This window comes from Mustela nigripes, chromosome 7, assembly GCF_022355385.1.
Source record: "Mustela nigripes isolate SB6536 chromosome 7, MUSNIG.SB6536, whole genome shotgun sequence".
In the NCBI taxonomy this organism is placed as follows: domain Eukaryota; kingdom Metazoa; phylum Chordata; class Mammalia; order Carnivora; family Mustelidae; genus Mustela; species Mustela nigripes.
Window position 1 is genome coordinate 118387791 of NC_081563.1, and position 22442 is coordinate 118410232.

The 22442-nt window shown below is 52.4% G+C and overlaps 1 protein-coding gene across 4 annotated transcripts in view; it reads left to right on the plus strand.

The window, feature by feature from the left end:
• The window catches only part of DLGAP4 (DLG associated protein 4), a 192487-nt gene that overhangs the window by 123400 nt on the left and 46645 nt on the right, over positions 1-22442 (plus strand). The window contains exon 1 of one of the 4 annotated variants that reach the window (XM_059406941.1): positions 6499-7391. The exons of the other annotated variants lie outside the window; for them this stretch is intronic. Coding sequence (XP_059262924.1) covers positions 7361-7391 — 31 coding nt within the window. The 5' untranslated portion in view covers positions 6499-7360. Of the gene's footprint in view, positions 1-6498; positions 7392-22442 lie in introns of those variants that run through there. 4 annotated transcript variants of the gene reach the window in all.

Below are 22442 nucleotides of genomic sequence, written 5' to 3' on the forward strand. Positions count from 1 at the left end.
CAGAAGCAGTTGGGGTTGGATTGTTGTAGGAAAAGAGACATGTTTCAAGTGTTCAGCTTGTGTTTGATGTAAATAAATGAATTTAAATCCTATGCATGTTCTGTATGCAGGAAATTAGCTTATCAAATGAATGTCTTTGTCTTTACGGGGGGGGGGGGGGGGCAGTGCAAGAAACGACTTGTTTCCCCATTGCCTTTCCAATCCTGGGTGAGATCTGGGCAGATCCCTGAGCTTTTCCAGTCACTTTTAGACCATAAGGAATAGTCTCATTTTTAGGTATTAGGAGTCAGGTCGGGCCTCACTGCGAAGCTTCAGTGTTACCAACCTCAGATCTCATGTTTCTGCAGGTAGAGCCATAAAGCCTGCAAGAGGGAGCTGGGTGTGGTGGTCATTGTTGACTCTGTTGCTTGTTCACAAGGGGCCGTTTCTGGTCCCTCCAGATGGCAGGGGAAGGTAGCCAGCACAGGTGTTTTTGGGTATTGGAACTTTCTGGATGACCGATGCCACACACTGGCTATTTGCTAAGTGGTACCTTCGGAAGGCCTCACAGTGCCTCCTTCCCTGGCATGGGCAGTCCCCCTCCAGCCCACTGCTTCTTATTCCCCCTCCGCATCTCGCTCTGCTGGACCCCCTCCTCCCAACTCAGCTTCTCTTTTCAGGTCCTGCCAGGCAGGCATCTTGGGCAAAATTCTCTGATGACAACTCCGGCCCCATTTTCTCCCTTGACTCCCATTCTACCTGTGTGACAATGAGGCCCTTGTCCTGGGGAGCTCTGACAGTCTGGGCTTCACTACAGCCCTTCTTCTGGACCTGCTTTCATGCGTAACCCTGCCAGGCTCTACTTCGGAGGTCTACCAGATGCCGAGGCCCACTTCTAGGGCCTCCAAATCTAGGGGATCCCTGCCAGGCTCTCCCAGGCATCCTGCTGTATTCCCTTAGGAGCCTCAGGGAAAGGGCCAGATTCTCCCATCATCAGGCCCATTCTCTAAGCTTGAAGTAGGCCTGGGGGGACATACAGCACACCAGCAATTTTCTTCAGATAGACACTCATTCTCTAATCTTCCCCAAACCCAATCACTCATAAATAGACTAAGGATGGGTCAATACCCCAGAACTGCTTAGGTCCCTGTATCGATCAGCTGTTGCCACAATAGCGCTGCATAACAAAGAACCACAAAATTAGTGTAGTACAACGATGAACACTTATTTCTTGCTTTGTGGGTCAGCGGGAACAGTTCTGTCCCACAACTCTCTCATCCTCCTCCTGAAACCAAAGGTCCTCCTGGGATCAGTGACCCATTCAGGGCATGTTCTTGGCAGAAGCACAAGAGAGCAAGCCTAAGGACACAAGCACATTTCAAGGCCCCTATGAATATACTATCTGCTAAAATTCCATGGGGTAAAGGAAGTCACATGACTGAGCTCAAAGACAGGGATGGAGAGGTACCCTCCTACCTTTGTGTAAGAAACTATTTCTATAGCAATGGTGTGGATACAGGGAGGGGTGAAAAATGAGGGTTGATAATCGAATCTGCTATAGTCCACTCTCTTGGCCATATTTATTCCGTTCCTCTCACACAGAAAATACACCATTTATCCGGGACACCTGGGTGGCTCAGCTGGTTAAGCATCTGACTCTTGGTTTCAGCTCAGGTCATGATCTCAGGGTCATAAGATCGAGCCCTGAGTGGGGCCCTCTCAGTGCAGAGTCTGCTTGAGCTTCTCTCCCTCCCATTCTGCCTCTACCCACGCTGGTGCGTGTGCTCATGCATGAGCACACACACACTCTGTCTCCCTCTCGTTCTCGAATAAACATTTTTTTAAATACACTTATCCTCAAGAACCCCAAAGTCTCATCCAATCATAACAGCAGGATCTCATGATTTATGTTAGGTCTGGCTCCGGCTCCTCTTGATTGAGTAACCTAAAATCTAAGAAGAAAAAGAGACAGGGCACCTGGGTGACTCAGTTGGTTAAACGTCTGCCTTCAGCTCAGGCCATGATTCCAGGGTCCTAGGATCAAGCCCTGAATTGGGTTCCTTGCTCAGCGGGGAGCCTGCTTCTCATTCTGCCTGCCACTCCCCCTGCTTGTGCTCTCTCTCTCTCTTTGACAAATAAATAAGTAAAATTTAAAAAGAAAAAGAGACCCCAACCAACCACACCCACTCCGAACTGTCTTGTTTGGGTGATCCAGCAGCTGGCTTTAAATAGAGGGCTGTGGGCCTCCAATTATTCTCAGTTTGGGGGCTTTAGATCAAACAAGACACTCAAGAAAGCATCATGTAGCAACACCTCCTACCAACTCAGACGTGTGTGTACAAGTGCACCTGACATACATGAACTTGTAGACCCTTAGATCTCTGTATGATACAAAAAGTTACAAAAACACATGCATGAACATACATACATACATGAACTTGTAGACCCTTAGATCTCTGTACGATATGACATACATGAACTTGTAGACCCTTAGATCTCTGTATGGTATGAAAAGTTACGAAAACACATGCACATGGATAGTCCCCACAGGTGCAATACACACGTTATGTCTACATACACCTGCATACACTCACACACATGCGTATCTCTTTCAAGACTCATGCCCCCCCCTACACCTGTGAGGAAATCATGCCCCTAGTAGATTAGAGCCACTGAAAAAATTCATCCTGACATTTACCAGGTCAGCCCTCCCTCGGGTCTCCCAGTGACCACTACATACTTGCTCATCGCTCTATCCTCCGATCCCCTCATGCTCAGCAGGTAAACCCACCTGCCTCACAGGGAAAACCAAAGCCACCAGATTTTCCCATCTGCCCAGAACTGCAGCTGGTCCATACGGAACACTTGTGCTGGGTTAGGAAAGGGCACTCTCCCCAAGACACTTAATTGCCATCTGTTGGAAAATTGTCATGATGTATAATTTTTATTAGAATAAGGTCTTTTTCTGCCATCTGCCACAGATTTGTCATGAGTATATAATTTAATTATGTCTGCCCTGTATGTGGCATCCTTAATCAGTGGAAAACTTGCACAACCATCCATGGCAGTTCTGTGCATAACCACCTCCCTCTACATAGACCCACGCCAACACGCAGGGCCACCCTGTTTCTGCCACTGTTGCCCCACAGGGGTCACTCCTACTCAGAAGTGGTCTCCTCTCCTCAACTCTGTCTGCAGGAAGGGAGAAGTCCAGACCCCAGGTACACACACACACACCCACACACACACTCCTAGGGCTGCATTGAGCCCCCAGGTTGCTGAGGGGTATGAAAGCTCTTCCACACTCGTACATGGGCACATATGGTGGGCATGTATGGATTCAGGCCATATGTGGGCAGGTGGGTGGATGTGGGCGAGGAGTGGTTAGTTATTGAGGCGGTGCGAGCCTGGAAGGGGGAGGGCCCCTCTGGAGTGGCCGTGGGCAGAGCCTGGAGCTGCCCGCCCACCCACTTAGAGCTCACCAGCTTCCCAGCTGCCAGCACCACTGCCACCACTCTTTCTCTCTCTCCCTCCCCCCTTCTGACCCAGATTCCACATTCCAGAAATAGCTCTGGCAGGTGACTGGCAGGCGGGGTCAGCTCCAGCTAGGGCGGCAGGGGAAGCAGTCTGGCTATATATATGAGCCCCTCCCAGCCAAAGGACCCAACTGGAAGGGGCCACAGGGGTGCCATCCCCCCACCCCCCTGTCAGCCCCAGCCTGCCTCCTCTCCCCTTCTGGGAAAGAGAAGAAAGAACAAAGAAGACTCTCCCTCCCACTCCCTCCCTCTGCCCAGCTCCCATTCGTGCTCTTTCTCCTCTCCTCCCTTGCCATGCCTTTCTTCCAGCTTCCTCTGCCCTCTCTCTCACCATCTCAGCCTTCAGTTTGCCTCCTTCAACTCCGTTCCCCTCCCCAGCCCCCCACTTCCTCCCCTCCCAGTTTCTGGCCGTCCTCCCTCCCTGGCCTCCCTTTCTGCATCTCTCCCACTCCTTCAGAACCGCAAGGGAGGCTGTGGCATCCCCCAGGGGCCTGGGTAGCGCCCCCCCCCACTCCCACCGCCTAGCTCCTGCCAACTGTGCCCTCTGCACCAGCACGTGATTCCATGTGCATGTGTGTTTACACACACACCCACCAGGTTACACACATCGGAGGGCTCTCCCTGGTAGTCCTTGAAGCTCTAGGCTGAGCTGGGATAGCTTCCTGGCCTGGGATACATGCTTGCTCCTTACTCAGGAGTCTTGAGATCTAGTTTCCTCTGTTCTGTGTCACTCTGGGGGGTTCCAGCCCCTCCCTATGCTTCAAATTCTCCACCAATGTTGTGAGGTTTGAATTTGAGGACCCCCGCTTCCCCGCCTAAATACCTCCCATCCAAGTCATCCTCTGAGTCCCTTCTTTGTCTCCTCCCCTCTCCCCCAGAATGTTCCCAGTTTCTCCTCTGATTCACTCCCTCCTCCACAGAGGAAGGGAGGCTGACAAAATTCCAGTAAGCAGTCAACCCTCCATTCAGCCTTGTCCTCCCTCCCCCAGGCCTAGCCTTCCACAATCTCTGATTATTACACTACAGGCTCCTGTCAGATTGAACACTCCAGTTCCGGGGGTGTCAGGGCTGAGAGGAACCTCAAAGACCATTGTGTCCAGAGATTGCAAATAGACTTCAGCTCCTGTGTCATCTCTGATCCCTGGAGCCCAAGACTGAGATTTAGTTCAGCAGAGAAGTGTGCCACCATCGATTGGTGATGTCTGCTATGGCCAGAATATTTACACATATCTGACATTCCTGAATTAACCCAGTTTAACCTCTCATATGTATGCATATACACATGTGACAGAAGTCTCTCAAACTACAGCCTACAGAAGGTGAGTGTCTGGTCAAGGTCACCTGGTAGGTCAGGGAGCAGGCAAAACAATAAATAACACATATCAGTATATGATTCATTGGAAAATAGCCCACAGCAAGGGGAAGGGTTGCAGCACAAACAGGATTGTTAGGGTAGCCCTCGTTGAGAAACAGATGTTTAAGCAAAGACTTGGAGAAAGCTGGGGAGGTATGCCAGGGAGGGAGGAGAGGTCCTGGGACAGGAGGGTATCTGGTGCGTTGGAACAGGAGTGGGGTTCCATGGGGCTGGGGCCGAGCAAAACTGAGCCTAGCGTGTCCTCAGGGGTGTCCTAAATTTTCTGAGTCAATTTAAAGATGAATGTTATGTGAATAGCACAGGTGTAGCATAGTGACTGTGATTAGGACAGGGTAAACTAATAATTTCAAAATGCTTAGCACAGTATCTGGCATCAAAACCGCTCAATAATCCTCATTTTCCTTTGTTATTATTATGCCTTTATACAAAAAAGGTTACAGTAATATCAGAAACACTGTATCATCTTATTAAGATTATTTTCTCCATTTTACATTTATTAAAGAGATGTGCAGAGAAGGTAAGGGACTTGCCTAAGTCACCCAGCAAGGCGGGTCCGGCAACAGGAGTTGGGTCTGTGGATGGCAGACGTCCTGTAGGTACAGTCTGGAGAGGTGAGGCTTTAAGGAAACGACTCCATGAGTGGGGGACTACGGGAGAGAAATGGGGAACAGGGAGTTGCCTCGAGACAGGGGAAGGGAATAATTTAGGTCCTTAGCGCCTACTGCACGTTGACCTTCAGGGCATACTGAGTGTGCTGGTTTTCTTTTGCTGAAGAAGAATCGAAGGCTCAGGGAGGCTGAAAGAATAGCTCATACAAGGTCGCGCAGTCCTGGAAAGGGTGAGGCAGGATTCGAACCCAATCGGGAGGGCTCTGAGGACAGCAAAGGGAGGATGGAGAGGAGGTGCCAACTAAAAACACTTAGGACGTAGAGTCCATAGTACTTGAGGTCTAATTTGACCATGCAGGGTTGAGAAGACCGGGTCACCAGGTCAGGATGCTTGCTGGGACCCTCAGTTTCCCCCAGTGACAGCGAGGTGTCGCCACGGTGAACTAGGGCGAGCTCGTACCGCTCCTCCCCCGGCAGGGAGCATGCGTCCCGTTCCAGCTGGAACCGGTTTGGCTGGGCGGCTCGAGGGGCGGAGCTCCCGGCGCTCGGGCATGCGCGTGCCGACGTGGGCGCGCGCTCTCTCTCCCCATCAGTCGGCCTGGGCGTGGGCTAGCTAAGCGCGCCCAGCGCTTGCGCACCGGCCAAGCCGCGCGCGCGCGCGCCGGGCCACGTGCCAAGCGGACTCTGCGCGTCCCCGCCCTGCCCGGGAGTCCCGGGAGGCGCGCGCGCGCGGCTGACGCGGGGGGCGGGGCGGGGCGGGGTCGGCACGGGGCTTTAACACGGAGGCCCCGCCCCTCGGGCGTACAAAACCGGAGCCTCGGGCCGGGCCGCGTGAGGGAGGAGGGTGAGTGCCCGCCGCTGGCCGCAGCTGCCGCCGGCCTCGTCCGTCACTCCGTCCGTCTGTCCGGTCCACGCCGTCGCCGCCGCCTCCTCAGCCCGGACGCCCGGGGCCCGCCCAGCGCCGCCCGGAGCAGCCGCGGCCCCGCGAGGAGACGGGCGCCGCCCCCGCCCGGCCCTGCCCCCGCCCTCCTCCCCGTCTGTCCGTCCGTTCGTCCACCCGCCTGCTCGCGCTTCCGTCCTTCTGTCCGGCTGCCAGCCTTCGGGCTGGTCTCCCCGCTCCGTCCGCTTTGTCTCTCCCCGGCTCCCTGTCTCTTTGTCTCTGCCCTCGCGGTGCCTCACAGCCCCTCCCTCGCTCCCCGGTCTCGGGTCCCCCTCAAAGCGGTCCTCTCATCCCTCGGAGCCTCCCTTTCTGGGCGCCCCCATTCCTCGGGACCCGCCCTCACGGTGCCCTCCTGTTTTGGGGGGCCTTTTCTTCAGAACACCGCCCTCACTCCCCCACGACTCCTTTCTCAGCTTCCCTCACATCCTTTGGGGGTCCTCCCTTCCATCTGTCCTCAAATCCCTGCGGTCTTGCCCCTCTCTTAGCCCTCATTTCCTCGGGGTTTTTCCTCTCGGTGCCCCTCATATACGCTGGGACCTCCGAGATCCTTGGGGTCTCTCTCTTGGGACCCCCAAAAGCTCCCCAGCTCCCAGACTTCACCCCTCCCTGCTATCCCTTGGGTTGTCTCTGTGGCTGTGGCTCCTTGTTCTTTCTCAGGTCTCGGTGGCCCCCCAGTTCTGGGGGTCGGGGTCTCCCGCTTTGCTCTCACTGCCTCTGCCCCTGCATCTGTCTCAGTGGCTTCACCACTCATGGCTCTTGTGCTGAAGGCCCCCTTTTGAGCCTGTTCTTTCCCCAGGGCTCTTGGCCCCCTTGCTTTCTCTGCCCCTGCCCCCTGTCTCCCGTGCTCTCTGCTCCCTTGTCTCTCCCTTTCCCGTTTTCTGTCTCTGCCGGTCTCTGGGTCTCTGACCCCACTCTGGCCCTCATGGCTTTGTGTCTGGAGCTCTTGAAGCAATGTGAGTGGTGGGGTGTCCGGGTCGGGCTGGAGTCCGCCCGCACGCTGGCCGCGGCGAGGCTCCATGGGGTTGGCGCTGGGGCTAGGGCTGGCGCTGGGGCAGGAGGCTCTGGAGCCTCCCAACAAAGGGGCAGGGAGGGAGGGGCCAGGCTGTCTGGCAGAGGTGGGAGTGGGGGCGCCTTCTTGCTCGGAGGCTTCTGCTTTAGTTGCTTGAGTGTGTGTGAAGGGTGCCATGGGCTGGACGTCCCGCCCGCTTGGTCCTGCATGGCCTGGCACTTTGTGATCGCTTGTGGGCAGGCCTGGGCTATTTTGGAGCTGGCAGGATGTGATATCACTTGGGTGTTTATTTAGACCCGGCTGGGGGTGGGGGCTGCGTTCTTGCCAACTTGAGTAATGAAATTTTGCAGGGGGGTGCGGCCTTTTAGGCAGCTGGACTGTAGGGTTTGTGGCCGGAGCCTTGCAGGCCACCAGCCTGGGCAGGTGAACAAGGTTATCATGCTGCTTTGGTCTTCCTGAGATTGCCGGGAGGAGGGGAGAGAGTTCTTAGTCTGACCACCCTTGAGTATTCCACTGGATGATCTAAGAACCCGGGGGCTTGATTCCGCCAGCTTCAAGCTGTGTGGGACCTGTGACCTCTCCAAGCCTCAGTTTCTCCATCTGTAAAAGGAATAATTGTGCTAGTCTCACCAGGTTGTCATGAAGACCAAATGAAACGTCTGTAGACATGTGCTGTGAAGTGTTGCTGTGTCTTTGAACTGAGCCCACAGAGGGCAAGCAGCTTGTCCGGGCTACACAGCTAGTTCATGGCAGAGCTAGGACAGGAATCCAGCGCCAGGACTCCCCATCCAGAGTTCTTTACCCTTTGCTCCATTTCCACCTGATTATTCAGGAATATACCTGCCCTTCCAATGGGGCAGGGAGCAAGCGGTCCCTTATTTATAACCTGATTCCTGGTTGCTCTTTGTCAGTTTGTAAAGATAGGCAGGTGTGCATAGCTGGATGTCTGCTCTGGGAGAAAGGTGGATTTTCCATGTTCCATCCCATTGTTTGAGGGTGGGTCCTGCGTGGCCAGAGGCACTTGGGAATGAGGTCAGTCAGTTTGTGGTTGTGAACCTTGCCTGCTTTTCCTGCTTCCCTGTAGGAAAGCAGCTCAGAGAGGCTCCACAGATGGGGGGGGGAGGTGTCTGTTGTCAAGGAGCCTAGGATGTCCTAGAGCTGAAGCAGGAGATCAGCTGTTGTAGCACCCTTGTCTTATGGTTGAGGCCCAGAGAGGCCGGGGACTCCTGGTCCTATTCCATGGCACTGCCTCTAAGGAAGTCACAGTCAGGCTGGTGTCACTTCCCCACTGGTATATAATGACAATTTCCAACATCCATTGACCTCTTACTGTGGGTCCTGTGCTGGACACACTACTCGGACCACGTGCAATAAGGAGGAAGAAGGGCTTGGTCCTTGGCCTGGAAGTAGGGGGCTGGGATTCTGGGCCCCACATTGTACCCACTTTCAGGGAGGCTACTTTCTCTTGGGCTTCAGCTTCCCTATCTGTAAAATGGGAATAAGAATCTTTGTTGTAAAACTGGTTCTGAAATCATAGAATCCCTAAAGAAATTCTGTGAGACAGAATGCCAGGGTTCTATTCCTGGCTATGCTAAGACGCAGTGTGACTTCAGACAAGTGTCCCCCTCTCTGTTATTCTTTCTGCAAAATGAAGGAGCCGGATAGCGTGGTCTCGTAGGTGCTTCCAGCTCTGACATTTCAGGATTCTAAGGTAACTCAGAGGCCACCTATTTGTACCTACATCTCATCTTACCTGTTGAAGGTGTGCTTGATCGCAGAACGAGAGGGAGAATGTTTTGAATGCTGCAGGGTGTGCGCTGATCATGTGTTGTGGGGTTTCAGAGGAGGGAGAGAAATCCTGTGTGGGCAGAGGGTTCAGAAAAGCTTCCATGGGGAGGCAGTACTGAAGTTGGGCCTCTATACCAGGCATGTTCTACCTCTAAGATAAACTATTACAGGTAGTAGAATTAATGTGGGACTGAGAGCCATAAACAGCTGGTGTTAACTGGTCTCCATCATTCATTCCATGTGTGATCTTGGGCAAGTTACTTTGGGCTTCAAGTTTCCTCATCTGTACTCAAGATAATCATATTTACACTACAGGATTGTGCGGAGGATTAAGTGAGATTATATATTTTAAAAATGCTGAGTACACAGTAGGCACTTAATAAATTCATCTCCCAGGGATATCTGGATCACTTTTTTCTCTGTGGGAACAAGGTAGACCCAGTTTCTCCCCACCTTCCCCCCTCCAGTGACCACCTGGGGGAGGTTCAGGTAACAAGGAGAGCACCTGACTTGTTATAGTAAACACTAAGAGTAATCCTCTAATCTCCCCCACTTGCTCTGTGAGCCATTGTGTAGTCTGTCAGGCGCTTTCCTGGCCATTGTTCCTTAGAACAGTCCTGGGAGGAAATCAGAAACCACTGGTGTTCTCTCTGCTTCACAGGTGAATGGAGAGTAGGGGGCCCAGAGAGGCCCAAGGACCTGTTCAGGGTCCCATAGCATGCCAGTGTCGGGGTGGGCTAGAGCCTAGACCTCTTGGCTTCTTCTCCCACAGCCCACAGCTTTGCTCCAGATGTGTTGCTTCTGTCTGGTAGCCTGCCCCTCAGGCCTCCTTCTCTGGGTCTGGCATCTATTCTGCAGGGGAGGGTTTGCTTGACATTTCCTCAGCCTCTGAGCTCATCCTAAACTTCAACGGGACTAGCTTGAGGCCGGTCGTGGACTGAGTCACCACCTTCCCTGGCTTTCTCATCCTGAGCAGCAGCCAGACACACCCAGAGGGCCGGAGACCTGCTGGTTGTAGGACAGCAGCATGGCAGGCTTTCCTCTCTGAAACTCAGATTGGTTCTAGAATGGCTCTCCCTGGGCTCTTAGGGAGAGGCTGCAGTGGTGGCTCCCCAGAGTGCGGGAAGCATGAGCAACATTGAACAGCTGTTGCCTGGCCTTTTGAGCTCCCAACCTTTATTTGTGCTGTACCCTCCCCCTGTGGTACTTTCTCTACCCCTCCAGGCCCGCATTGTCAAATGCCACCACCTCCTCCGGAAGTCTCTGATTGCTGCTCTCACTCTCTCTTGAGTCAAACAGACTGTGAATTCTGCCCCAGGTCCACACTTGCTGAAAAGTGGTCACTTCCCCTCTTGGTGCCTCAGTTTCCTAATATGTATAAAAAACTCAGGTTGCTTATCATTATAAAGTTTAGGTTCCCAGGCTCCATCCCCGGAGAGTCTCCTTCGGCAGGTCCAGGGGCAGGAATCAACTTTACAAGTCCAGCCCTCTGGAGGAGTCTGATGCGGAGATCCTGTGGGCTGCACCCTGGGAAAAGCTGAACTGAGAGTTTTCCTGGGTTTATATCACAGCTTGGTTCGTCCCCACTGTGTGACCTAGGATTGATCAACTTTCTGCACCTCTGTTTTCTTTTGTCCTGTTGGGATGGAAATCCCTTCCTCCCAGGTTGCCAGGAGGGCGAGTACTCATGTAGTAAAGGCCCCTCAAGAAATGGAAATCTTTGTGCTGTGCTTCCATTTACCACGTGTCAGGGACTGTGCTGGGTGTTTTATAGCATGATCTGACTGTGTTACTGTAGCAATCCCATGACGCAGATACCGGTATTTTCCCCCATTTTACAGATGAGGAAATTGGCTCCTCCTCATCTTTGTTTTGGGCAGGGTTGGTTGTTTCCAGAAGCAAGGTGCCCTTCCCTTGCTCAACCCTGGCAGCAGACACTGTCGGACCTGGCCAGGGTGAGGGCTGTGGAATTGAACACCTGGGCAGGAATGCAATCCAGTCGTCAACAGGAATTTAATGAGGTTGATGATGTGTGCAGGCTGAGTGCCTCTCAGATTCCCAGGTTTCCCGGTCCTGGCTGTGGCTGCTTCCTCTCCCTCAGGTTGTACTGGAATCAGCCGGTTCCTCCCCCATCCACTCCTGGGAAGGAAGGCTACCTTAAAAACAAATAATATCTGTATTTTCTACAGCTAAAAGATCAATGTTTCTTGTTTCACAGTGAGGAAACAGGCCTAGGTAAGGGGAAGGACAGGGACATGCCTAGGATCCCAAACCAAGGCCATGCCAGGGCTGGGCAAGAACCATAGCCCTGTCTGCCCACCTCGGTCTCCATTTCTCTGTATCATGGGCCTGGGTTGGCCAGTGGAGAGGGGGAACACTGAGGTTTGGTTCTGGGAAGTTTTCTCATGGGGCAAGAGCAGGAGAAGTGGTCCTGAGTGTCTGGAGCTAGGATTGGCTCAGCCTGGAGCCAGATGGGCTTGGAAAGCGCTTTCCCTCCCAGCCCTGGGCCAGGCTCTGAGAGGATGGGAAAGAACAGACAGGGCCTCTGCTCCTGGGAACTTATGGTCTGACAAGGGAGACAAGGCCTACAATTATGAGAGACTGTGTGACAGTCTGTAATTAAGTGTCTGCTGAGGAAAAGCATTGTTTGAGAAGGAAGAAGTGAGTGTGTGCCAGAGGAAACAAGAGCCCTCTTGAGGGGGGCTGGATTTGCAGAGACAGAGGGTGGGGCTGACATTCTAGGGAATGGTTTGTGCAAAGGCAGGGGTGTGGAGGCTGGAAGGTAAGCATGTATTTAGGGAAACAGTGAGTGGACTGATTTTGCTGATGCATCAGGACTCTGGATGAAAAATCTGGGAGGGGCCAGGAAGTTGTAGGCAGCATTGAACATCAGCGGAGAAGCAGAGGCTTTGGGGAGCCATGGACCATTTTAGAGCAGGGGTAGCCCAAGTGGAGAATTTTCTTTTCAAGAAGGTAAATCAGGCTGGGTGAATTGGGATGAATAAAAATGGTGACAGGGAGGAAGCCTCCCAAGCATCCAGGTAAAAGAAGAGCATTAGGTGTGGGGTGGAGCCAGGAAAAGACAGTTGGGGTCGCAGAGGGTGCTGTGCCCCTTAGAGAGCCCATTCAGGGACTTAGGGGCCAGAGGGAAAGATGTTGGGTGTTGCTGCTTTGGGGGAGGAAATACTAGTCTAAGCAAATTGCTTGTACACCTGCTCTATGCCAGGCTCTCTGCCAGGGCCTCTGTGGATGTTGTCGGAAACCCTTACACCAAGCCAGAGGCAAGTGTACCCTGTTACAGATAAGGAAAATGTGGCTCAGACCCAGGGCTGACTCTCTGCAAATCCTGACTCTTCCCATAGTTCAGCTCTGGTTTTCGGAAAGGAAACTCTTATTATTAGGGTCCCAGGAATAATCTGAGCCTTCTTGCCCCTTGAAATGGGGACACACAAATACCTCCCCTAAAGCCTATAAGCCTTTACTTTCTAAAGATCTGGAGAATTGGGACTGGGTGCCCATTTAGACTTTCTTTAAGGTAGGAGAGTCAGGGAAGCAAGGGGCCTTCACATCTTCAGTCTCCTCCCCAGGCTGTGAGCAGCCTTCAGAGTCAGACCTCATACGTATCTAGTCCAACAAGGGGCACATCCGTGACTAGGTCCATTGGGATTCTCAGCCAGCCGCCACCAGAGAGGGTGTTCCTTTGCCCAGCCAGAGGAATCCACCACCCACAAAGGCAGGAAGGGACTTGTCCGACTTGTCCCAGGTTGCTCTTGGCATTGGAGAGTCAGGTGATGGAGCCCAGTTCCCATTTCCCGGGCTGCAGCCAGGGGTACCTCCTGGGCAGAGAGAAGGGGAAGGGAACCGGTCCTTACTAAGTGGCTTCCGTGGGAGGCCGCAAGGGTTGGTCCCAGTGTGCAGGTAGGAAATGGATGGCTTGGCCAGTCATTCTCCTCTGCGTGTCCCCCTGAGCTGGGCCTGGGTCATGAGGCAGAGTCACCACATGGCAGGCGCAGCCTCTGAACTCTGCTCCCCTCCCTGCCCCTCCTTTGCCTCCAGTAAACACCCGCAGGATCCATATGCCAGTCTACTTGGGCAGAGGCCAACTGTAGGCAAGATCGGATTGTAAGTGCAGCCCTCTTTTTCATACCAAAATCTAGACCGAGCTTTGAATGAGGGATTTTTGTGCTCCTTTCAAACAGACACAGCCTGAGAAAATACTATTCAGACATTGAAACAGTGGAGTAGAGTGGCCTGGACTGTTCCTTTCAAGTGTAATCATTCATTTGAGTAATTTTTTACTGTTTGGCCTGTGCTTTCTCAGAAATTTGACCCTTCGCACATATATTCCTTTTTCTATCTTACTTTCAGCATCTTGGTTCTGAATCCTTACTGTTTGTTTAGCCTGTTTTTGATTTGCAAAGCACTTTCATCCACCTTATCCTGGTAGATCTTCTACCACCCTGGGAGGTCGTTACTACACTTGTCCTCCTTGTTTTGCAGAAAATGACTTGACCAAGATCACGTTGGTATTCACGGGCTGAGCTGCTTGTTTATTCCGCAAATACTGAAGTGCCTGCTGAGGACCAGGCAGTGAGCTGGCAGTGGCAAGCAGAGCAGGCTAGAGATGGGGTCACTCACCCCAGTGTTCACAGCATCCATGAGGCCTAGTCAGGACCTCCCCCGGCACTCCTGACCTGCACGCTGGGCCCTTTCCTCTGCAGACCCCTGTAGTTTGAGCCTGTGGCTTAGAGCTGGACTATCATAGCCCATGAGCCCTCAGCCTAGAGCATCGTGGTAAAGCTAGCCAAGGCGACAGTCTCTGCAAACTGAACTTCAGAAGTGACAAAAGAGGCCTTCAGTAATGACTTAATTATTAATAAGAAGGTGAGGAAGGGCATCTCAGCAGAAGGCCATCTGCTCCTCCTCTTTGGAGGGGTCAGAAGGATGGCGGGGAAAGTCGCCTGAAGGCTGCTGTGCCTAAGATCCTGGCCTGAATTTTCTCTGTCCTCCAAATATTTGATTACAGTCTACACAGGTGTGGAGCCCTGTGGCCATGTGCTGAGCTGGGGGCCCTCCGTTGCCTCCTTTAATATTAAATGAGATGAAATAAAGGCAGATCCTAGGATTTCTGGCCCTGCCCCCTCAGGTCCCATGAGTGGGAACCAAGTGTAAGAGAGGTAGGGACTTGCCAACATCTCCTACTGAAAGAAACAATCCTGCCTCTGCCCCTGTCTTACCGGTCTGGCATCGTTTCCCCACTGTTCCCTGTAGGAACTCTCAGCTGAACCTGTTCCACATTCAGAGCTGTCTTCAGGGGCTCTTCTATACCTTAAGGCCAAGTTTTTCCTGAGTCTTCCTTGACATTCCCCCCCTGCCCGGAGCCCTGTAGTGTCCAGGCTGCCTCCGCCTGCTCTCAGAGGTTGGCCACCTGTTCTAGAAGGTGAGAGCGGCAGCCTTTGAGGAGACTTCAAAATCCAGATGCCTGGGCCCTTCCCCCAGGGACTTTGATCCCTGAGCCATAGAGAGAGATTTCTGTAGGTAAGCATTTTACTGGAGTTATTTTTGTATATAGGAATTATGTTTTTATTGAAAAAGCAACACATTTATCTGTTTAAACACTTCAAACTCTGTAGAAAAAAAGTGCCCAGTGGAAAATATCTCTTCCACCTTCCATTCCTAGAAAATCAGTGTGAACAATCTTGATGTGTCCTTCCAGAAATACTCTTCATATGCAGGCAACTGTGTCAATAACATCCTTTTTTATTGCACAAACAGTGGCATATTCTGTCCCTGCAGCCTATTGTTCTGTACTTTATCTTTTTTTTTTTAAGATTTTATTTATTTATTTGACAGATCACAAGTAGGCAGAGAGGCAGACGGGGTGGGGGGTGGGGGGAGCAGGCTCCCCGCTGAGCAGAGAGCCCGAAGCGGGGCTCGATCCCAGGACCCTCATATCATGACCTGAGCCGAAGGCAGAGGCTTAACCCACTGAGCCACCCAGGCACCCCTACTTTATCGTCTTTATGCAAGTCTGTCTCTGCTGTGGATGCACAGGTCCATGGGCCCCCTTTTCCATGACTGTGTGACAGCCGCGCCGACGGATGGTGTCTGCTTGTCCTCTGCTGGAGGGCATTTCCATTGTTTCCGGTCTCACAGCTGTGAGCAGTGCTGTAGCGTGCACCCTTCCCCACTTATGTGTACGTGGGTGACCTGCATGAAATCGTCACAAAGAGTCTGTGCACCTAACATTTTGTGAAATATTTTGAATCGCCTTCTTTTGCATCCTGAAAATGGGTCTTTTTTAAAAAGTACCCTGCCTTCCCTAGGTTCAGGTTCATTTCCTTAGTTAAGAACGGACTATTCTATTTCAGCCCAGACAAGGGAAGGGGGTTGGCCAGTGTACCTCAGCAGTCCTCAGCCAATGAGGTATTTCCAGAGTAAGGTGCAGGTGAGAGGAATTGAGGAATGAAGGGAAGAAATGGGCTGGAGGGGACTCTGTTACAGGTACCTGGGGACTTGTTGATGACTTGGTCTCCAGGGAGAAGCATATTCCCCCCGCCCACCCCCCCTTCCCCGCCCACACTGCATCCTCCCTCTGGCTTGGGCTGCACCTGCTTGGCAGCTGCTGGGCCAGCAAACTCATTCATTCAGCAAATACTTACTGAGCTCCTGAATCCCATGTAGGCTGGGCCATTGTGTCCCTGGCCTTCTCTGAGCCTCAGTTTGTTTGTTTTTTTTCATCTGAAAAGTGGGGAGGTTCATCCATGCCTTTCTAATGTCCTCAGGCTAGGGGCAAGATGTGGTAAGCCAGCCAGTGGAGAACCCCCATAAAATAGATTATAGTGGTCTTAGCTCGACACTGTGCCAGGCATCCTGGAGTTGTGGAGTCTGATGTTTGTTCCAGTCCTGGGTGGGCTGCCGTCGGTCTTAGCAGATGGCCTGGGCTGCCGTCAGATTAGGAGTGTGGGGGGCAGCTGTTGGTGGATGGCTCCACTTGCCATGCCAGGACAGGCAGACTCATGCCTAGGATGCATCTGCTCTGCCCTGGCATGCTGGAACTCTCCAGGGCCCACTTAGGATGAAGGTGATCAGACGACAGGTCAGGAAGAGGTAGGCAAGGAGGGTCCCTACACCGAGGCCAGTTATTTTGTTTTGTTTTGTTTTTAAAGATTCCACCTATCTGATAGATAGAGATCACAAGTAGGCAGAGGCAGAGAGAGAGGGGAGGAAGCAGGCTCCCTGCCGAGCAGAGAGCCCGATGCAGGGCTCGATCCCAGGACCCTGGGATCATGACCTGAGCCGAAGGCAGAGGCTTTAACCCACTGAGCCACCCAGGAGCCCCCCGAGGCCAGTTTTGTCTCTTCCAGGCCAACAGGAAGGTCCTTTAGTGTCCCCCACGGGGCATTTCTGTAGCTCCCTTTCAGCCTTCAGCAATGATAGGGATGAGGAAGGAGAAGTTCTGTAATTTTTCCAGTTCAAATTGACTAGTTTAAAATCACGAGCCTAGTTCCTCCCTCCCATTTTATCAATGGGAGTTGAGGGCCTCCTCCTAGGTGAGTGGGCAGCCTTATTACTGGAATTAGAAGCCAGGGGTTCAGCCCTCCTAGGCCTTACCTCTCCCCATCTTTCCCACATCGTCCCAGTCTTTAGTTTCACTTTGGGGTTAAAAACCAAAGTGAAAGAGAAAGGCAAAGCCGGAAGCAGCTGCTTCAGACCCAGCCCAGGCTGGGATTGGCCCTGGGGTACCCAGGCCGATCTGGCCTCCCTGGAGGAGGGAGGCCTCTTCTCCCTCTTGCTCTGAAGCCCCGGCAGGGGCAGGAGCTAGTAGGGCCCCTCGGGATAGGCGCCAGGCTACAGACAGGCGGTGGCGTTTTGGCCTGCCTCTGTCTGGGAGACGGCCAGTCGGACGGGTTCCCTGGTGAAAGTCAGCCTTACCCGGGTGTGGCCACAGGTGAGGAGCCTTTTAAACTCCCGTCCTTCCGGGGCAGGGCTGAGCTGGGCCTGTGCTGGCCTGGGGAAGAAATCCTGGCTTCCCAAAACCAGCTTTCACAGAACAGTTCCACTCCCTGAAGGTAAGAGCTAGGGCCCTGTCTCCACTGTGAAGACTTTTAAACTTTCGGTCACTGTGGGGTGGGCACTTACCTCAACTCCTGGCGGTTTCATAAAGACCCAGGCAACCCAGGCAACCTTGGTTCCAGTCCCAGTCCCCAAAACTTGGAGAGGATAGGGGTTGGGGGAGCAGGAGGCATGGCTTCTTCCTGAGTTTTAGGTAACCTCAGGCTCTCCAGCTCTGGACTTCGGATTCCCTGTTGGTTTCTGGGCAGGAGGAGTTCTTTCCAGCTCTGCTGCTCAGTTCAGTCAGTTTTGGTGCCTTGGAAGCTAGCGAGTGCTTCACACCTGATTTGGTTGGTCTGTGTATGTCGAAGATTAGCTGTTATCTAACTCGATGAGTTCTTGAGCTCCTATTTCTCTGTGCTTTTTCTAAGAAAATTCTCAGCCTTGCCAAAGCAGATACAGTATCAATTTTGTTGTTTCAACAAATACAGTTTCTGTGTTCTCTTGTCTGCATAATCACAAGATCCCCAGACACAGCCATTTTGGTTCAGGGCTGCTCCCTGAGGGCCCACGCTGTGCCCAGGTTGGGTGATCGACCAGGCGGCCCTCAGTGAAGGACTGCACTGATGATCCACCCCTAGCCGTGCCGCCTCTATGGAAGGCAGAAAGCGGGCATGGATAAGGCCCAGCTGGAAGGCTGAGCCAGGCCAGGGGGGAGGAGCCCACACCCCAGAGGTCTCATAGACCCGTGGTCAGGAGCTTAGCTCTGATGTCGTGTTGCTGGGGTTTAGGTCCTGCGCCACCACCTAGAGCTATGAGACCTTGAGCAAGTTCTTTAACCTCTCCAGGCCTCAGTTTCTCTGCTTGCAAAATAGAGATAATATTACTGACATTAGTTTCAGTGTGCGGACAAGAGAAAAGTGTGTGTAATGCACTGAGCCCAGTATCTGGTACAGAGGAACCACTGAAAAAAATGTTAGCTGCTGCTGTTATATCCCAGGGGAGAGCGAAGACTTGAAATAGCTAAAGACTGTCCATCTCCCATGCCTGGAGAGTTGTAGGTGGACTGGATGGGGTGTTTGGACGGACATCAAGTTATTGTTTGCCAAGTACAGGGCTCTGATGGGGACTCTGGCTGAATCAAGGCAGGCTTTCAAGAGGAGGTGGCCTTCAAAACCTCAGAAGCTGGGTAGGATCCAGGTGGACAGAGATTTTAAAGGCAAGACACCCTCACTGCCTGGGGTATGGGTGTGTCCGGGGTAGGGAAGAGAAAGGTGCTGTGGTTGGGACAAGGATGGCAAGGGTTGGCTGCCCAGGGGCCAGGAGAGCCGAGATCAAGCCAGAATGCCTGCCAAGGGCCATTAGAGTTCCTCGGGCTCTCATGCCAGAGCTTGTCTCTGGAGGGTCATCAGTCCTGCAGCCAGTTTCCTGCTGGGGCCCATTATTGAGTGCACTGTGAATAGATTGTGAATTCCAGGCTCTCCTCGAAATTTCTTGCCTTCCCTGTCTTCCTACACTTCATGACATGGTATTGCCCTGCACGGGGGTGTGGTAGCCATCTGGAGGTGCCTTCCTGCCTGCCTGGGGGCAGTTGTGGGCCAGGGTTGGGGAGGAGGAGTGGGGCTTCTCTGACAGCACCCGTGAAAGCCCGCCGCCTCCTCCGCTCCTGCTGCCCTGGTGGTTTCCTTAGAGGGGACACGCAAAGCAGCCCACAGGAACGTGGTGGGAGGTGGGTCTGGGTTCATCCCAGCCGGTTCCGACCTGCAAACAGCCATCACCTCTCTTTCCAAAGGGTCAGCCATTCCTGTGCTCAGAGAGCCAGGTGGTGAGCCGAGGGAGGGGTGGGAACAAGACACACTTGGTAGCTTTCCTCAAGGAGCTTCCATCCAGCTTGGAGTCCCCATCCCAGCAGGTGACAAATACACAAGATATTGTCTGCTTGCGACAAGAGCCCCAGAGGAAACAAATAGATGCTGAGAGGGCCATATTCAGAGAGGATGGGGATGGCATGTCTGGAAGGTGAGGTGGCCAGTGAGAAAGAGGCAGCCAGGGGCAGAGTGGGAACCGCAGGGGGGTCAGGACCCTTAGGTGGAAAGTGTTTAGCAGGGGCGCCTGCTTGGCTCAGTTATTAAATATCGGCCTTCGGCTGAGGTCATGATCCCAGGGTCCTGGGATTGAGCCCCACATTGGGCTCCTGCTCAGCAGGGAGTCTGCTGCTCCTTCTCCCTCTGCCCTGCCCCCCACGCCCACCCCTGCTTGTGCCGGTGCTTGCTCTCTTGTGCGTGCGCATGCGCGGTCTCTCTCTAATAAGTAAAATAAAAAGTAAGTGCTTAGCATATTGAAGAAACAGAGAGTTCCGTTGTATCATTCTGTCGAGTGGTCTGCAAGGTCAGTCAGGGCCTCGTCATCTCAGCGACCTTGTTCGCTCTGAAGCAGACAACTCTTCTTGCCCGGTAGGAGCCAGAGGTGTCAGTGGGTTAAGAGGTATTTTGCTTTTGTTTTAAAAATTAACATCAGAACTCCCAAATGCTTACCTTCTGATTGGTTTCCATCCTGGTGCTAAGTCATCAAGAAAAGGCTTTTTTTATTTACTGCTCATGTCCTCTCACACACTGCCTCACAGTTCACAAAGCTTTGTTGCATCTGTTGGCAGTTTGTTGCAGGTTGCAGTTACTATTGCTGTTTTTAGACGTGATGGAATAGGGAGGTTGAGTGACTTGCCTAAAGTCACACAGCTTAATCAAGATTTAAAGTTTTGGTTCACTGTTCTCTTCTGCCACACTACTGTGTAGGGAGGCCAAAGCAGAAGTTTCTATTTCTTTTTAGCAAGGGTGCAATTCTAAAATCACAGTTTAAAAAGTTTTGGTATAGAATGATACACTAGTAACTGTGTCCAGGCAATGAGATTAGAATGACCCCCGCCTCCATTTTCTATAGTTACTTCTTTTTTTAGTTTAAGCTTTGTATTTCCACACACACTCCCATCCACCTCATTTCCAAGGTTCTGAGACCAGTATATCCATGACTGGCATCAAGGGACCTCTGATCTTCCTTATTTTCTATTTGAATTTTGTCTTCTGGTTTCTCTTTCTTGAATGTCAGAAAAGAGATTGCAGGCAGATTTTAGATCAGCCCCTGCTCACAAACATCTTTAACTCAAGGCAGAAATTTTTTGAATTCATGGTTATAGTAGTTTTAAATATTTTATTCTGTACCTTTTGGATTTGGGTTGTAAAACAGCAGTTTGATAATTGGGCTCATTTGTAAGGAATCCCTTAGTAGACTCCTCACTAGCGCCCCCCCATTCTTAAGCTATTTGGGATAAAATGCACGGAACAACAGTTTACCGTCTTACCTGTTTTGAAGTGTACAGTTCAGTGGCAGAAAGTACCATCACGTGTTGCCCCACCTCCATCCCCAGAACTCTTTCCGTCTTGCAAAACTGAAACTCTTCACCTATTAAACAGTAGCTCCGCATTCTGGCACTACCCACCCCCACCCGCCCCCCTGCCCAAAGCCCTTGGCAACCACCATTCTACTTTGTCTCTTGGATTCAACTCCTCCAGGTGCCTCATTCACAAGCCCGTCTTAGGAGGATGTATTTGAAAAGGGGGTTATGTGATATCTCTGAACAATGAAGTCTTTGGGTGGGGATTAATTCTCCCAGTTAAAGCACACTACTACTCACAGCATCATGTAACCACGTTCCAGCAGAGTTAACAGACTGATCAATCCTCCTGAGAGGCCCAAGGTGGCTGCGTGGAGCCTGACCACAGCCCCCCTGTGGAGGCAGAATAAGAGGTTGGGGAAGTAATCGTAGGACCCAGGCACAGTTCCTCAATTAGCTGCTTACCTGCTGTGGGATTTGGGCCAAGTCCCTCCTCTTCTCTGAGCCTCGTCTTCCTCCTCTGAGAAATGGGACAATATCTCCTATCATGTGGACATCCCCAAATCAGTGAGGTATAGATAGTGGACTTGCCTTGGCAGTCTTGAGAATTCTAGCGCAGTGTTTGATTGTGATTAAATGCAAGGGAAATGAAACTTCTGATCCCCGTGGTACAGAAGCAGTAGAGACTTAGAAGTGGCGTGACTGGCCTGAGGCCACTCGGCAGTTGGCATTGACCCTGCGCTGAAACCAGCCACCCTCGCTTACAAGCTACAGCTACTGCAGGCTCCTCGTTGGTCATTCTTTTGATGGGCAGGAGACCTTGAAACGGAGAGTTGCTTTCCCATCTTACTGGGCTTAAAACATTGCCCAAGAAACTCTCTTATTAGCAGGCCTGCAGGGGAGGACGAGGGGTGAAGGTTTTGGTGGGGAGTCAAGGACAGGGATTGTGCATCATGGGAATAGAGTCCTACAGCACGTTTGTGGTGATCGTCTCACCCAGGGACCACACAAACCTTGCACTTCGCCGTTACTCCCCAAACTAGGCCCATGGCAAACCACAGCAGTCAGTCACCGCACTCCCGCTGCGCCCAGACACAGCTCCAGGATCCTTCTTTTTTTTTTTTTTTTTTTTTTAAAGATTTTATTTATTTATTTGACAGAGATCACAAGCAGGCACGGAGGCAGGCAAAGAGAGAGAGGAGGAAGTAGGCTCCCTGCTGAGCAGAGAGCCTGATGCAGGGTTGGATCCCAGGACCCTGGAATCATGACCTGAGCCGCAGGCAGAGGCTTTAACTCCCTGAGCCACCCAGGCGCCCCACCAGGATCCTTCTTAACACAGGCATGTCCTCCTAGCCACCCAGAAGTAGCACACCCGGGCAACCAGTGCCACCTCCACCCTGACCATGGTCTCCAGCTTTCATAGATGGGGGCAGTGCTGGGAGGGGAAGGGACTGTTTCAAAGGCAGGTGATGTCACAGGTCTCTTTGTGAGAGCGGAAAAGGGTCCTTGGGCAGCACAGCCCAAAGTCTGGGCAGGTGTGATGACTATGCTTGCAAGAACATCGAGGCACAACAGCTCCCAGAGGGGTAGAAGTTGTCGAGGTAAAGTCCACTTTCTTCAGGTGCTCTCTGTGGTGCTGGCTTGGCCTGGAGGTCTTTGTGGGAGTGTGCTCTCCACCAGCAGGAAGAGACCAAACTTGTCTTTCTGCAGTGGCTTCTAAGCCTTGAAGGAATGCGTGTGCGGTGGTGTTCATCGGTGAGCTCG